This window comes from Loxodonta africana, chromosome 11 (genome assembly GCF_030014295.1).
Source record: "Loxodonta africana isolate mLoxAfr1 chromosome 11, mLoxAfr1.hap2, whole genome shotgun sequence".
NCBI classification, from domain to species: domain Eukaryota; kingdom Metazoa; phylum Chordata; class Mammalia; order Proboscidea; family Elephantidae; genus Loxodonta; species Loxodonta africana.
The window spans coordinates 86,428,025-86,442,362 of record NC_087352.1 but is presented as its reverse complement, the minus strand read 5'-3'; the positions used below and the strand labels follow the sequence as shown (position 1 = coordinate 86,442,362).

Here is a 14,338-nt window from a genome sequence, read left to right as displayed (position 1 = left end):
ATTTGAAATGCTGCTTTGATTCTGTAGGAAGGTGCTTTGGGGTTGGGAGAGAGATAGATGCTAGTCATACGCAGAAGCAGAGTCTTTGATGTAATGAAAAAATGTGAAATTGTTCACTACAGATGATCTGTTAAGCAAAGTAAGCACCACGCTTACCTTGCTATTGGATAATCCACCCCTGCTTGAACATCACAGCTGAAAACAAATACCAAATACACATAAAAATGCAAACTTTCAAACAAAGGAAAAATTTCTCTTCGCCACTAGGGCTTAAACAGTAGAGGGGAGGGGTGGTACTCTTCTCAAGCAAGGTTCCAAGATGCCTGGAGTCTCTGCATGAATCATAAAGGTGAAAAACTAGAGAGGAAGGAGGATTCCACTCACCAAAAAGCAAACTCAGTGTCTGAAGGGGACAAAGTGGCAGGGCCCATGCCTAAGATATGGAAAACTGTCTACCTGATACCCTATCACTATTGCCCACCACACTCCAAGGGTTATGACCCAAAGCTACATTATCTGCATCTACAAGGAAGCTAATCTTTCTAATCACTCATGGGTGAATGAGACAGGCAGCTTGGTCAAAAGCACTATGGAGACCATTACACACCCACTAGAACAGCTAAAGTAAGACAACACCAAATGTTGGTGAGGATGTGGAGCAACTGGAACTCTCATATACTGCTGGGTAGGAGTATAGAACAGCTCAACCACTTTGGAAAACTAGCAGTTTCTTAAAAAGCTACATATACATGTATTCTAAGACCCAGCAATTCTACTCCTAAGTATTTATTCAAGAGACATGAAATCTAAGTCCACAAAAAGTACTGTATAAGAATGTTCACAGTAGCTTTATTCCTAATAGACCAAAACTAGAAACAGCTTAGGTGAGCATTAACAGGTGAACAGACAAACAAAATGCTGTATATACATATAACCGAATATTATTCAGCTATAAAGAAAAATGAAATTCCAATACAAGCTACAACATGGACAAACCTTAAAAACATTATGCCGAGTGAAATAAGCTAGACACAAAAGAACAAATATTAAAGCAGGCCTGTATCTTCACTGTGAATCATCAAGATGTTTGATAAAATGGACACATCTGTGTAAGCACTACCCAAGCAAGGAACACGGTATGACGAGTTCTGTTAAAGACCAATGCCCTCTAGGTCACGGCTGACATTCTACCAAGGTGATCTTCTCACGACTTCCAACACCATAGGGAGTTTTACCCATTTGTGAACTTTATTTAAATTGAACATTTTTGTGTGTCCAGCTCTTTTCACTCACTGTTGTGCTTGTGAGATTCATCCCTGTTGTATTCAGCAGTATTTTGTCTATTTTTTCATTACTGTATAGTAATCCATTAAATAAATATACTGTGATTTGTTTATCCATTAAAAACAAACAAACAAAAAACTAGGTCTGAGGCTACCCACTTTAGCAACATACTCTTAAAAAGATAAGCACTTTATTACACCAAAGTGCTTTCTGAAGCAGTGGGCTGCTCCTCACAGCTGGGCAGGTTGTACCCCACATAACTTCAAAGGGCACGACGCTGTTTATATAACACTATCGCATGTGGCAGTCCCAAGACTTTATAAAAGCTAAAGTTGATAAAAACGTGGACAGTCTCTTCTAGTTGGATTTTATAAGCCGCTTCACTACTCTACCCAAGATTTTTCTGCTACTCAACAGTCCTCATCCAGTCAGGCACTGGAGGACAAACGTTGTCTGTCAAGAGTTTAAGTCAATGGCCATCGATAGGAGGTGAAAGGAAAAAAAGACACACACATCTTTAAAGCATCTTGACACACAATTTTTTAAAGTTCTAAGAAAGCAACAAATGTGGTCTTGCTGATCACACACAGAACACCGTTACAAAAAGAGCGCTTTTACTTTACTGAAGGAAGGAGTCCTGGTGGCTTGACGAGCTTGGCTGCAGTTCGAACCCACTACGCGACTCTGAAGGAGAACAACCTGATGATCTGCTTCCATGAAGATTACAGCCAAGAAAACCCTGTGGGGGAGTTCTACTCTGTCATATAGAGTTGCTATGAGTCAGAACATACTTGACAGCACACAACACATTACTTAATACACATAGAGTAAAACTGCTCCATAAGGTTTTCAACGAGCAGCTGGTAGACTCGAACTGCTGAACTTCTGAAAAGCAGCTACAGCACACCACAGCTCTCAACCACTGTGCCACCAAGGCCCCAAAATAGGAGGCCTTTAAAGGAAGCGTGCCAAATCTCTCCGCTTGAATCCCACTAGCTGTATAGCTCCCTGAGCTGCCTTGCACACACCTATCCTCAGACACTCCCTATGCGATGGACTGAAGCCTGCAGGAGAAGAAAGAGAGGTGAGCATCTCATGTCTACTTTTTCAAACTTAAAATATAATCTGAAGGAAAGTTAATCCTTATAAATATCCTCTTCTGGCACAGCTGAGCTTCAATCAGGCTCTCAAAGCAGAGAGATTTCTTTTTTCCTCCTTGTAAATTTTTTTTATTGAGATATAATTCACCTACCATAAAATTCAAGCTTTTAAAGTATACAATTGAGTCATTATAGTATATCCAAAGAGCTATGCAACCATCACCGCTACCTAATTCCTAAGCATTTTTATCATCCCAAAAAGAAACAGCAACCTATTTTTTAATTCTTCTTCTGCCCGGGCCATTCTACAGCCTTAGGCTGCTGACCACTTTGGGTTCCCAGAGTGAACTACATGCCTAAGGCATTCTTGGACTGACCTAAAAGTTTAGCAAAAACTCAAGGTAAGATGCAGGACTTGGTCAAAATGCATAAACTATGACCAGCAGCCACCGTGCTTGGAAACTGGTGGACAAAATGCCTTCCAAACCGAGAAGCTCCAGGAAGAAATTTAGAAACACTGTACAACAAAGTCTTTACTTGATCAGGGAACTTATAACAAAAGTGTAGGATCATTAGAAAAAAAGGAAGCATTAAAAAAAAAAAAAAAAACTGGAAAGGAAGCCAGGACATAAGCTCCTGATTCCCTCTGCTACCTGCCTACCCAGCATCAGCTTGGTCTCATCACTTAACTCCTGGGCTTCCATGTCCTTGTCCACAAAATTTAGTGGTCATTTGGATAATCACTAAAAATCATAATAATAATCGCTAATAATCATAAGTGTAACAAATGAGCAAGCATAACCTCTTAGTTGAAAAGTAAAGTAATTTCTTTAGGCAAAAATTATCCAACCAAATTGACTAGAAACCATTCAGGAAGTAAAGGAATGTAAACCAAGGAGAGCCAGTGAGCACAATTTCCCAAAGGCCTTTGACAGAGCACATCTCACAGGGGGAGGATATGTATTAGGTGCTTCAACACCTGTAGGATGGCAGCCGTAGGGCTGCATGAGGGTAGAGGCAGACGCCAGCAGCCAGGGTCAGCAGATACAGTTCAGGGTTAACAGCGTGGTTTGGTGTCAGTTATTATTTTACAAAGAACAGGCTTTCAACAAATGAGAGTGGCCAGGGCGCTCAGCAGGAAGCCTCATAGTTCTGAGATGACACTGGCCATGGGAGCCGGCAGGAAGCAGCAGGTGCACTTCAGCGTGGACAAGCATAGAGTCATACCTTAAGTAATGCATTAAGAAAAAAGTCACTGCAATTCTCCGGATAAGACATGGTTCTGATAGGTCATACACAATTTGGAAACGTTACCCACGAGTCACTACTGACATCTCTCTGAGGACACTAGCTCAAACAGGCTGAAGCACCTACGAACACCAACAGAGCTGTCATTGTTTGGAGCATGAAGTGACAGCAGACGGGGTTTAGAAATAATCTAGTCCACCTTTCTCATTTTACAGGTGAGAAAACTGAGGCCCAGAGGGCTTGGGCAATTCCCGCGGGAAACTACCTCATTGTGCCTTCAGCATAGCAAGTGATCAATAAACATTGGCTAAAAGAAAAAAGATCTTACAGCCCATTAGCGAGGGAGCCAAGTTCCCACCCTGCTCTCTCCAGGGCACTCCACTATGCCACAAGGAGCGCCACCACCAGAACGTGTACTTCCAGCCAGACCACACACAGGCACTATTGTTCTACCTTTGGCATCGACTTCAAAGCCTTTCAAAGCAAACAACAGCAGAAGATAGTATTATAGGCAATTCCTGAATCTGAAAAGCAACTACAGAGTAACCAAGACAGCAATAGCACGATAAGTTTTAAAAATTGACTTTAATCTGAAATTAAGGAAATCAGATGGTAAAACATGAAAAAAATTTATAAAGTGATGTCAGTGAAAATTGGGTGAAAATGAACTTTTTCACCAAATCCTTTAGCACTAGAATTGATGAGTTATTCCCAGTGCCTGAAGGAGGAATTTTAAAAGTGGGCAAAGCAAAGCACTACTTTACCCGGTAGGTAATAAACCTATCTGTACAACTAGGATGGCACCATGTGAAAACAAGGAAAACAAAATTCATGTTCTTGGTCAACAAATCCATAATGGGTTATCAAGAACAGTTGCAAGTATATGGGCCATTCCTAACCTCTGGGTTTGCTATCCTTGAAGACAACGACAATGCTCTCTTATAAAACGTACCTTAGAAATGTAACCAAGGTCAGTGCTCTGGGTGAATGGGCAATGCAAACAAAATAACAAATAACACTGCAGTGAAGCTTACCTGTGGGGTGGGATGCAAATGCCAGCAGCACCACGCTGAAAAAAGACCAAAAGTGGTCAGAAAACGCTCCCTGGCACTAAAACCACCCCATAAATTTCCACCCATTCTACTTGGAAATAGGAGTTAGCTGCCGTGGAGTCAGCCCGACTCACAGCAGCCCCATGCACAATGGAACAAAACATTGCCAGGTCCTATAACGTCCGCATGATCGGTTGTGGATCAGGCTGTTGTGATCCACAGGGTTTCCACTGGCTGATTTTCAGAATTAGATCACTAGGCCTTTCTTCCTAGTCTGTCTCAGTCTGGAAGCTCCGCTGAAACCAGCTCAGCATCATACCAACATGCAAGCCTCCGCTAACAGACAGGTGGTGGCTGTGCATGAGGCGCGCTGGCCAGGAATCGAAATACTTACAATTTGCCAAAAAGCAAATTATTTGCACTGAATGAATTACATCATTTTGCTTAACTCTAACCCCTCAGTGAAAGGGTGAGACTCACTCGAAAGGCCCCATATTTTGGCAAAAGGATCGATTCCACCCTTGTGACAGATTAAGGGTCCTACATCCCACTCTGTAGGTCCGCAGGTCACTTCTCTTGGCCCCAATTTACCTCACTATTATCATATTCATATAATTCACAAAGACTTTAAGCTAAACAAAGCAAGTTACACTCCAAAAGCTCACTGCTGAGGGTGAGCAAAATATACTTCTGACACAAGATTAACCACAAAGAAGATATTAAATTCCTAAGCAGGTAGCCCACAAAACGATCCATCCCGTCCACCATGTGGTTGAAAACTACTTGGATTGGTTTTCAATAGATGCTGAAAGGGTAAAAGGATAAAAAGGAGAATAAGGATGTCCATCTAATGCTGGCCATATTTGACCGTGGCACCTCCCATCTTCTTTTCTGGAAGCCTCTAGAAGCCTCTCCCATCTTCCAGGGCCTCTCTCACAGTGCCTTCATGTTGCCATAAGCCCACCACAGTGTGCCAAATCTCCTACCTTCTGCATCCTCCACAATTACCCATCTTCTCTCCCATCAGAACTCTCCTTCCTAATGTGTTTAGTGCTTCTGTTCTACCTCCTAGTTTGCTGTGTATTGCCTGGGGTCTTAAAAGCTTGCTAGCGGCCATCCAAGGCACACTAATTGGTCTCTATTCACCTGAAGCAACAAAGGAGGAGGGTCAGGAATACAGGGAGGAAATGGAATGTGTGGGTAATTGCCTCCATGAACAACTGCCTTCTTTGCCATGAGACCAGAAGAACTGGATGGTGCCTGGCTACCACTAGAAGAATCCTGATCAAAAGGGGAAACGTGTAGAAGAGAAATTCAAATTCTTTGAACTCCAGAGAGCTATGAAGGGTAAATGAACCCCTGAAACTATCGCCGTGAGACAATCTTTAAACCTTAAACCAAAAATATCCCCTGAGGTCATCTTAAAACTGAGCAATAGTTTAGCTTAACTAGTAATAAAAGGTCTGCCTTGAGCATTATGCTCTTTTAAGAACTATCTATGTGGGATCAAATGGACAACAGCAACTCGAAAGATTAAACAGGAATATTAGGGGGCAGTGAGTTTGTGTTAATGGGGGAGGAACAACTCAGAAAAGGAGGGTAAGAATGGTTGCACAGTTGGAAGAATATAATCAATGTCATTAAATTATACATGAAGAAACTGCTGAACTGGTTTATGCTTTGTTGTGTATATTCTCAACAATGACAACAAAACAAATAAAATTTAGAAAAAATGCAACAAAAAACTCTCCTTCCATCCAGACAGCTGATTCAGTTAGAGGTTAGGAATAACACTTTTGTATGCCAGTATGGAGGAAATCAACCCTTCCAGTTAATTAAAAAAAAAAAAAAAGCACTAGATGGTCTACTTTGTGGTTCTTAACACTGGCTGCGCATTAGAATTGCCCATCGTCCAAGCTTAAATTAGGATCATGAGGGCGTGGTTCTGGCATCAGTTATTATTTTTTTAAGGCCCCAGTGGTTCTAAGGCACACAGGGTTTGAAAACCACCACAAAGAATCAATCTTTAGTTGGTAGCATTATAGGCAGTATGGGGGAAGACAGTATCAAGCAGTGAAACCACTCTTAGTTAGCCCTTCTGCACATGGGGGCTATCTTTCTGAGCCATTTCTGTTATTCTCAGGCCCTTTGCTCTGCCTCTGAAGCACAGGTTCCCTAATGGCTCCCAGAGTGACAACATCATGGAAAGATGCAGGAGAAGAGGAGGCTTAGGAAAAGGGCAATGGAGAACAGCCACATGTCGGGGTAATTCTGAGTTGTAGGTTTCTAAGGCAGAGCATACATGTAGCTGTAAAAACTACACACACTCCAAGGGAGCCATAGAGGCTTGCCAGTGATCAGTCCTTGGGACAGCTCTGTCTTTACTTGCCATCTCTACTTTCTTGAAAAACCCTGCACCCATTCCTGATTTTTTTTTTCACTGTATCTCCTTTTGGTTATAATTTCAGGAGCAGAAGCTATTGCTTAAATGGCAATGTATGAGGGGCCCTTTTTGAACCCAAAATATCTCCCAAGACTTGCCAGGGTACCAAAAATCCCATCACTGTCATCACCCGAAAGAGTGTCCCTAAAATAAAATATTAAGGGATTAAAAAGAAGAATTAAACAAAACAGTTTGTTCCCTATTTGAATTCTTCAAATACAGTGTTAAAACACTCCCAGTTCCTACACTGTGACCCTCTTGAGGGCCCATTCTAAATTCATCTTTGGGTGCCAAGAATCCAGCAGTACCAGGCACCTAGCAGGTGCTCAATGTTTTCTGAATCACAATTCATCACCTCTAGACGTATTTGTGGTGGGAATATCTTTGAAGAAAAATACAACTGAAGCTCCCTAAAGTTCTAAAGTTATACATTACATGTAAGCTTTAACAAGGAAATTATACTAATATAAAAGGCATATCACACCTGACGAATAGCAGACTTTTTTTAAATTAATTTTTATTACGCTTTAAGTGAAAGTTTACAAATCAAGTCAGTCTCTCATACAAAAAATTATACACACCTTGCTATACACTCCTAATTGCTCTTCCCCTCATGAGACAGCACTCTCCTTCCCTCCACTCTCTCTCCTCGGGTACATTCAGGCAGCTTCTGGACCCCTCTGCCCTCTCATCTCCGCTCCAGACAGGAGATACCAACATAGTCTCATGTGACCACTTGATCCAAGAAGCTTGTTCTGCACCAGTATCATTTTCCAATCCCATATTACAATCCAATCCCTCTCTGAAGAGTTGGCCCCAGGAATGGTTCCTGTCTTGGGCTTAAAGAAGGTCTGGGGACCAAGACTTCCAGGGTCCTCCTAGTCCCAGTCTGACCATTAAGTCTGGTCTTTTTACGAGAATTTGGGGTCTGCATTCCACTGCTCTCCTGCTCTCTCAGGGGTTCTCTGCTGTGTTCAGCGTCAGGGCAGTCATCGGTTATAGCCGGGCACCATCTAGTTCTGGAGACCATGGCTTCAGGGGACATCTAAGACATTTGGCATAATAAAATCTATTAAGAAAACATTCTGCATCCCACTTTGAAGAGCGGTGTCTGGTGTCTCCAAACCCCCGCCGCTGCTTTGTTGACCTTCAAAGCGTTCAGTTTATTCAGGAAACTGCTTTGCTTTTGGTTTAGTCCAGTTGTGCTGACCTCTCCTGTATTGTGTGTTGTCTTTCCCTTCACCTAAAATAAAAACTTATCTACTATCTAATTAGTGAAAAGCCCTCTCCCTCCCCCCTCTCATAACCATCAAAGAATATTTTCTTCTCTGTTAAAACTATTTCTCCAGTTCTTATAATAGTGGTCTTATACGATATTTGTTCTTTTGCAGCTGACTAATTTCACTCAGCATAATGCCTTCCAGGTTCCTCCATGTTATGAAATGTTTCACGGATTCATCATTGTTCTTTATCGATGCATAGTATTCCATTGTGTAAATATACCATTATTTATTTATCCATTCATCCATTGATGGGCACCTTGGTTGCTTCCAACTTTTTGCTACTGTAAACAGTGCTGCGATGAACACGGGTGTGTATATATCTGTTCGTGTAAAGGCTCTTATTTCTCTAGGATATATTCCAAGGAGTGGGATTGCTGGATACTATGGTAGTTCTATTTCTAGCCTTTTAAGGAAGTGCCAAATCAATTTCCTAAGTGGTTGTGCCATTTTACATTCCCACCAGCAGTGTATAAGTGTTGCAGTCTCTCCACAACCTCTCCAACATTTATTATTTTGTGTATTTTGGATTAATTCCAGCCTTGTTGGACTGAGATGGAATTTCATTGTAGCTCTGATTTGCATTTCTCTAATGGCTAATGATCATGAGCTTTTCCTCATGTATTTGTTAGCAGCCTGGATGTCTATTTTAGTAAAGTGCCTGTTCATACCCTTTGCCCATTTTTTAATTGGGTTGTCTTTTTGTAGTTTGAGTTTTTGCAATATCACGTAGATTTTTGAGATCAGGCGCTGATCAGAAATGTCATAGCTAAAAACTTTTTCCCAGTCTGTAGGTAGTCTTTTTATTCTTTTGGTGAAGTCTCTGGATGAGCATAGGTGTTTGATTTTTAGGAGCTCCCAGTTATCTGGTTTATCTTTTGCATTTTTTGTAATATTTTGTATACCATTTATGCCATGTATTAGGGCTCTGAGCATTGTCCCTATTTTTTCTTCCATGATCTTTAGCATTTCAGATTTTATATTTAGGTCTTTGATCCATTTTGAGTTAGTTTTTGAGCATGCTGTGAGGTAGGGGTCTTGTTTCATTTTTTGCAGATGGATATCCAGTTATGCCAGCACCATTTGTTAAAGAGACTGCCTTTTCCCTACTTAACTGACGTTGGGCCTTTGTCAAATATTAGCTGCTCGTATGTGGGTGGATTTATGTCTAGATTGTCAATTCTGTTCCATTGGTCTATGTATCTGTTGTTGTACCAGTACCAGGCTGTTTTGACTACTGTGGTGATGTAATAGGTTCTAAAATCAGGTAGCGTGAGGCCTCCCACTTTGTTCTTCTTTTTCAGTAATGCTTTATTTATCTGGAGTCTCCTGCCCTTCCATATGAAGTTGGTGATTTGTTTCTCCATCTCATTAAAAAAAGTCATTTTTTTTATGACTTCCTATCCATGAGCAAGGTAAGTTTTTCCACTTATGTAGGTCTCTTTTGGTTTCTTGCAGTAGTGTCTTGTAGTTTTCTTTGTATAGGTCTTTTACATCTCTGGTAAGATTCATTCCTGAGTATTTTATATTCTTGGGGGCTACTGTAAATGGTATTGATTTGATGATTTCCTCTTCGATGTTCTTTTTGTTGGTATAGAGGAATCCAACTGATTTTTTATATTCTGCTGAACTCTTCTATTAGTTTCAGTAGCTTCCTTGAGGATTCTTTAGGGTTTTCTGTGTATAAGATCATGTCATCTGCAAAGAGAGATTCTTTTACTTCTTCCTGATCAATCTGGATGCCCTTTATCTCTTTATCTAGCCTAACTGCTCTGGCTAGGACCTCCAGTACAATGTTGAATAAGAGTGGTGATAAAAGGCATCTTTGTCTGGTTCCCGATCTCAAGGGGAATACTTCCAGAATCTCTCCATTTACGATGATGTTGGCTGTTGGCTGTTGGCTTTGTATAAATGCCCTTTAGTATGCTGAGGAATTTTCCTTCTATTCCTATTTTGCTGAGAGTTTTTATCATGAATGGGTGTTGAACTTTGTCAAATGCCTTTTCTACAGAGATTGATAAAATCATGTGGTTCTTCTCTTTTGTTTTATTTATACAATGGATTACATTAATTGTTTTACTAATGTTGAACCATCTCTGCTTACCTGGTATGAATCCCACTTGGTCATGGTGTTGTTTTTTTGATGTGTTGTTGAATTCTACTGGCTAGAATTTTGTTGAGGATTCTTGCATCTAAGTTCATGGGGATATAGGACTGCAGTTTTCTTTTTTTATGGTGTCTTTACCTGGTTTTGGTATCAGGGATATGGTGGCTTCATACAATGAATTTGGTAGTATTCCATCCTTTTCTATGCTCTGAAATACCTTTAGTAGTAGTGGTGTTAACTCTTCTCTGAAAGTTTGGTAGAACTCTGAGGTGAAGCCGCCAGGGCCAGGGTTTTTTTTTTGTTGGGAGTTTTTTTGATTACCTTTTCAATCTCTTCTTTTGTTACGGGTCTATTTCGTTGTTGTACCTCTGCGTTAGTTTAGGTAGATAGTGTGTTTCTAGGAATTCGCCCATTTCTTCTAGGTTTTCAAATTTGTTGGAGTACAATTTTTTCATACTAATCTGAAATGATTCTCTTAATTTCAGTCGGGTCTGTTGTGATATGGCCCATCGCATTTCTTATTTGGGTTATTTGCTTCCTATCCTGTTTTTCTTCTGTCAGTCTGGCCAATAGTTTATCAATTTTGTTAATTTTTTCAAAGAACCAGCTTTTGGTCTTGTTAACTCTTTCAATTGTTTTCCTGTTTTCTAATTCATTTAATTCTGCTCTAATTTTTATTATTTGCTTTCTTCTGGTGCCTGAGGGTTTCTTTTGTTGCTCTCTTCCTATTTGTTCAAGTTGTGGGGATAGTTCCTTGATTTTGGCCCTTTCTTCTTTTGTACGTGTGCATTTATTGATATAAATTGACCTCTGAGCACTGCTTTCGCTGTGTCCCAAATGTTCTGATAATGAAGTGTTTTCATTCTCATTGGATTTTATGAATTTCTTTATTCCATCCTCAATGTCCTCTATATCCCAGTCTTTTCTGAGCAGGGTATTGATCAGTTTCCAAGTATGTGATTTCTTTTCCCTGCTTTTTCTGTTATTGATTTCTACTTTTATGGCCTTATGGTCAGAGAAGATGCTTTGTAATATTTTGATGTTTTGGATTCTGCTAAGGCTTGCTTTATGACCTATTATGTGCTCTGTTCTAGAGAATGTTCCATGTGCACTAGAAAAGAAAGTATACTTGGTTGCTGTTGGGTGGAGTGTTCTGTATATGCCTATGAGGTCAAGTTGGTTGACTGTGGCATTTAGATCTTCCGTGTCTTTATTGAGTTTCTTACTGGATGACCTGTCCTTCACCAAAAGTAGTATGTTGAAGTCTCCTAATATAACTGTGGAGCTGTCTATCTCACCTTTCAGTGCTGTTAAGAGTTTGTTTTATGGATATGGTTATATCCTCCTGGTAAATAGTCCCTTTAATCATTACATAGTGTGCTTCCTATCCTTTGTGGTGGATTTAACTTTAAAGTCTATTTTGTCAGAAATTAATATTGCCACTCCTGCTGTTTTTTGATTCTTGTTTGCTTGATATATTTTTTTCCGTCCTTTGAGTTTTAGTCTGTTTTTGTCTCTAAGTCTAAGGTGTGTCTCTTGTAGGTAGCATATAGTTGGATCATGTTTTTTTATCCATTCTGCAACTCTCTGTCTATTGGTGCACTTAGTCCATTTACATTCAGTGTAATTACGGATAGGTATGAGTTTAGTGCTGTCATTTTGATGCCTTTTTTGTGTGTGTTGTTGACAGTTTCATTTTTCCACTTACTTTTTTTGTGCTGAGAAGTTTTTCTTTGTAAATTGTGTGCTCCTCTTTTTCACTGTAGATGAATCTGTTTTTGCTGAGTCTTTATGTTTATCTTGGTTTTTATTTTGAAGTGTTGGATTGTTAGTCTCCTTTGTGGTTACCTTCATATCGACCCCTATTTTTCTAAGTATAAACCTAACTTGTATCTCCCTGTATTGCCTTGATCTTCTCTCCACATGGAAGATTAATGCTTGCTTTATTTAGTCCCTCTTTATTGATTATTGTCATCTTTTACATGATGACATCACTGATTCCCTGTTTTTAGCATTTTTTATCGTATTTTATTTTTATAATTTCCCTGTCTGAGGTGATATCTGGATGCTCTGTTCTGTGTCCTAGTGTTGTGTTGATATCTGATATTATTGATATTCTAACCAGAGAATTCCCTTTAGCATTTCTTGCAGTTTTGGTTTGGTTTTTGCAAATTCCCTAAGCTTGTGTTTATCTATATATGACTTAATTTCACCTTCATATTTGAGAGATGGTTTTGCTGGATATATGATTCTTGGCTGGCAATTTTTCTCCTTCAGTGCTCTATACATGTCATCTCATTGCCTTCTTGGCTGCATGGTTTCTGCCGAGTAGTCCGAACTTATTCGTATTGATTCTCCTTTGTAGGTGACTTTTCACTTATCCCTGGCTGTTCTTAAAATTTTCTCTCTATCTTTGGTTTTGCAAGTTTGATGATAGTATGTCTTGGTGACTTTCTTTTGGGATCTCCCTTGTTTGGGGTTCGATGAGCATCTTGGATAGATATCCTTTCATCTTTCATGATGTTGGAGAAGTTTTTTGCCAGCAAGTCTTCAACTATTCTCTCTGTATTTCTATTATCCCTCCCTGTTCAGGTATTCCAATCACTCACAAGTTATCCTTCTTGATGGAGTCCCACATAATTCTTAGGGTTGCTTCATTTTTTTTAATTCTTTTATCTGATTTTTCTTCAAATATATTGGTGCACAGTGCTTTATCCTCCATCTTCCAAATTCTGCATTCCAGTTCCTCAATTCTGCTCCTCTGACTTCCCACTGAGTTGCCTAATTCTGTAATTTTATTGTTAATGTTTTGAATTTCTGAATGCTGTCTGTCTATGGATTCTTGCAGCTTATTAAATTTTATATTATGTTCTTGAATAATCTTTTTAATTTCTTCAACTGCATTATCTGTGTGTTCTCTGGCTTTTTCTGTATATTGCCTGATCTCGTTCCTGATGTCTTGAAGCATTTTGTATATTAATTTTTTTGTATTCTGCATCTGGCAATTCCAGGAATACATCTTCATCCAGGAGAGTCCTTGATTCTCTGTTTTGGGAGTTTTTTGAAGCAATCATCGTCCAGCAGACTTTTTAAAATTCATTCATTTAACAAATATTTATTGAGTGCCTAGCACATGCTGTATCTTGAGATACAGCAGTGAACAAGATAGATTACATCCCTACTCTTGTGGGAAATAAAATAAGAAAATATGATGAAAATATAATCTCCATATGCTACATTCCAATACGTTTTTCTTTTTTTACAAAGCCATACCCTGGACAAATGGTCTGCCTACTTCTTTTTGACACACACAAAAATCTCATCTGCAGATGAGGGAGGTGGAGCTTGAATAGGTGACATCCTGGTAATTTCCTACTTAATGGACTAGGAGAGACTACTGTCTGGCTCAGGTTAAAAAGAAACGAAGCTAGGAATGCCTCCTATAACATTTATTCCAGGGGGAAAAAATCATGGAGTGGGTGCAGGTAACGCGTTTTTTTAAGAAAGATGGCGAGTATGAAATTATATCCATTTTTAGAAGTTTCACTTATTTTCGGCCTCATATACAAACTTCCCCTTCATTCTTTCCTTCGCTTTTCCCCCTCTACCTTGTGCCTTATACCTCTCGTCTCTGTGAGAAACAGGAGTCCCTGGGTGGTGCATGCAGTTAAGTACTCAACTACTAGCCAAAAGGTTAGCAGTTCAAACTACCAGAGGCAGCTTGAAAGACAGGCCTGGCCATCTGCTTCTGAAAGGTCACAGCCTTGAATACCCTATGGAGCTGTTCTACTCTGTACACATGGGGTCACCATGAGTCAGAGTTG

At 39.8% G+C, this 14,338-nt stretch overlaps 1 protein-coding gene across 1 annotated transcript in view; it reads right to left on the bottom strand.

Moving 5' to 3' along the window:
- TMEM241 (transmembrane protein 241) overlaps positions 1–14,338 on the bottom strand; it is a 215,768-nt gene that overhangs the window by 87,037 nt on the left and 114,393 nt on the right. The window contains exon 11 of the mRNA XM_010586816.3: positions 4,667–4,701. Coding sequence (XP_010585118.1) covers positions 4,667–4,701 — 35 coding nt within the window. The remainder of the gene's footprint in view (positions 1–4,666; positions 4,702–14,338) is intronic.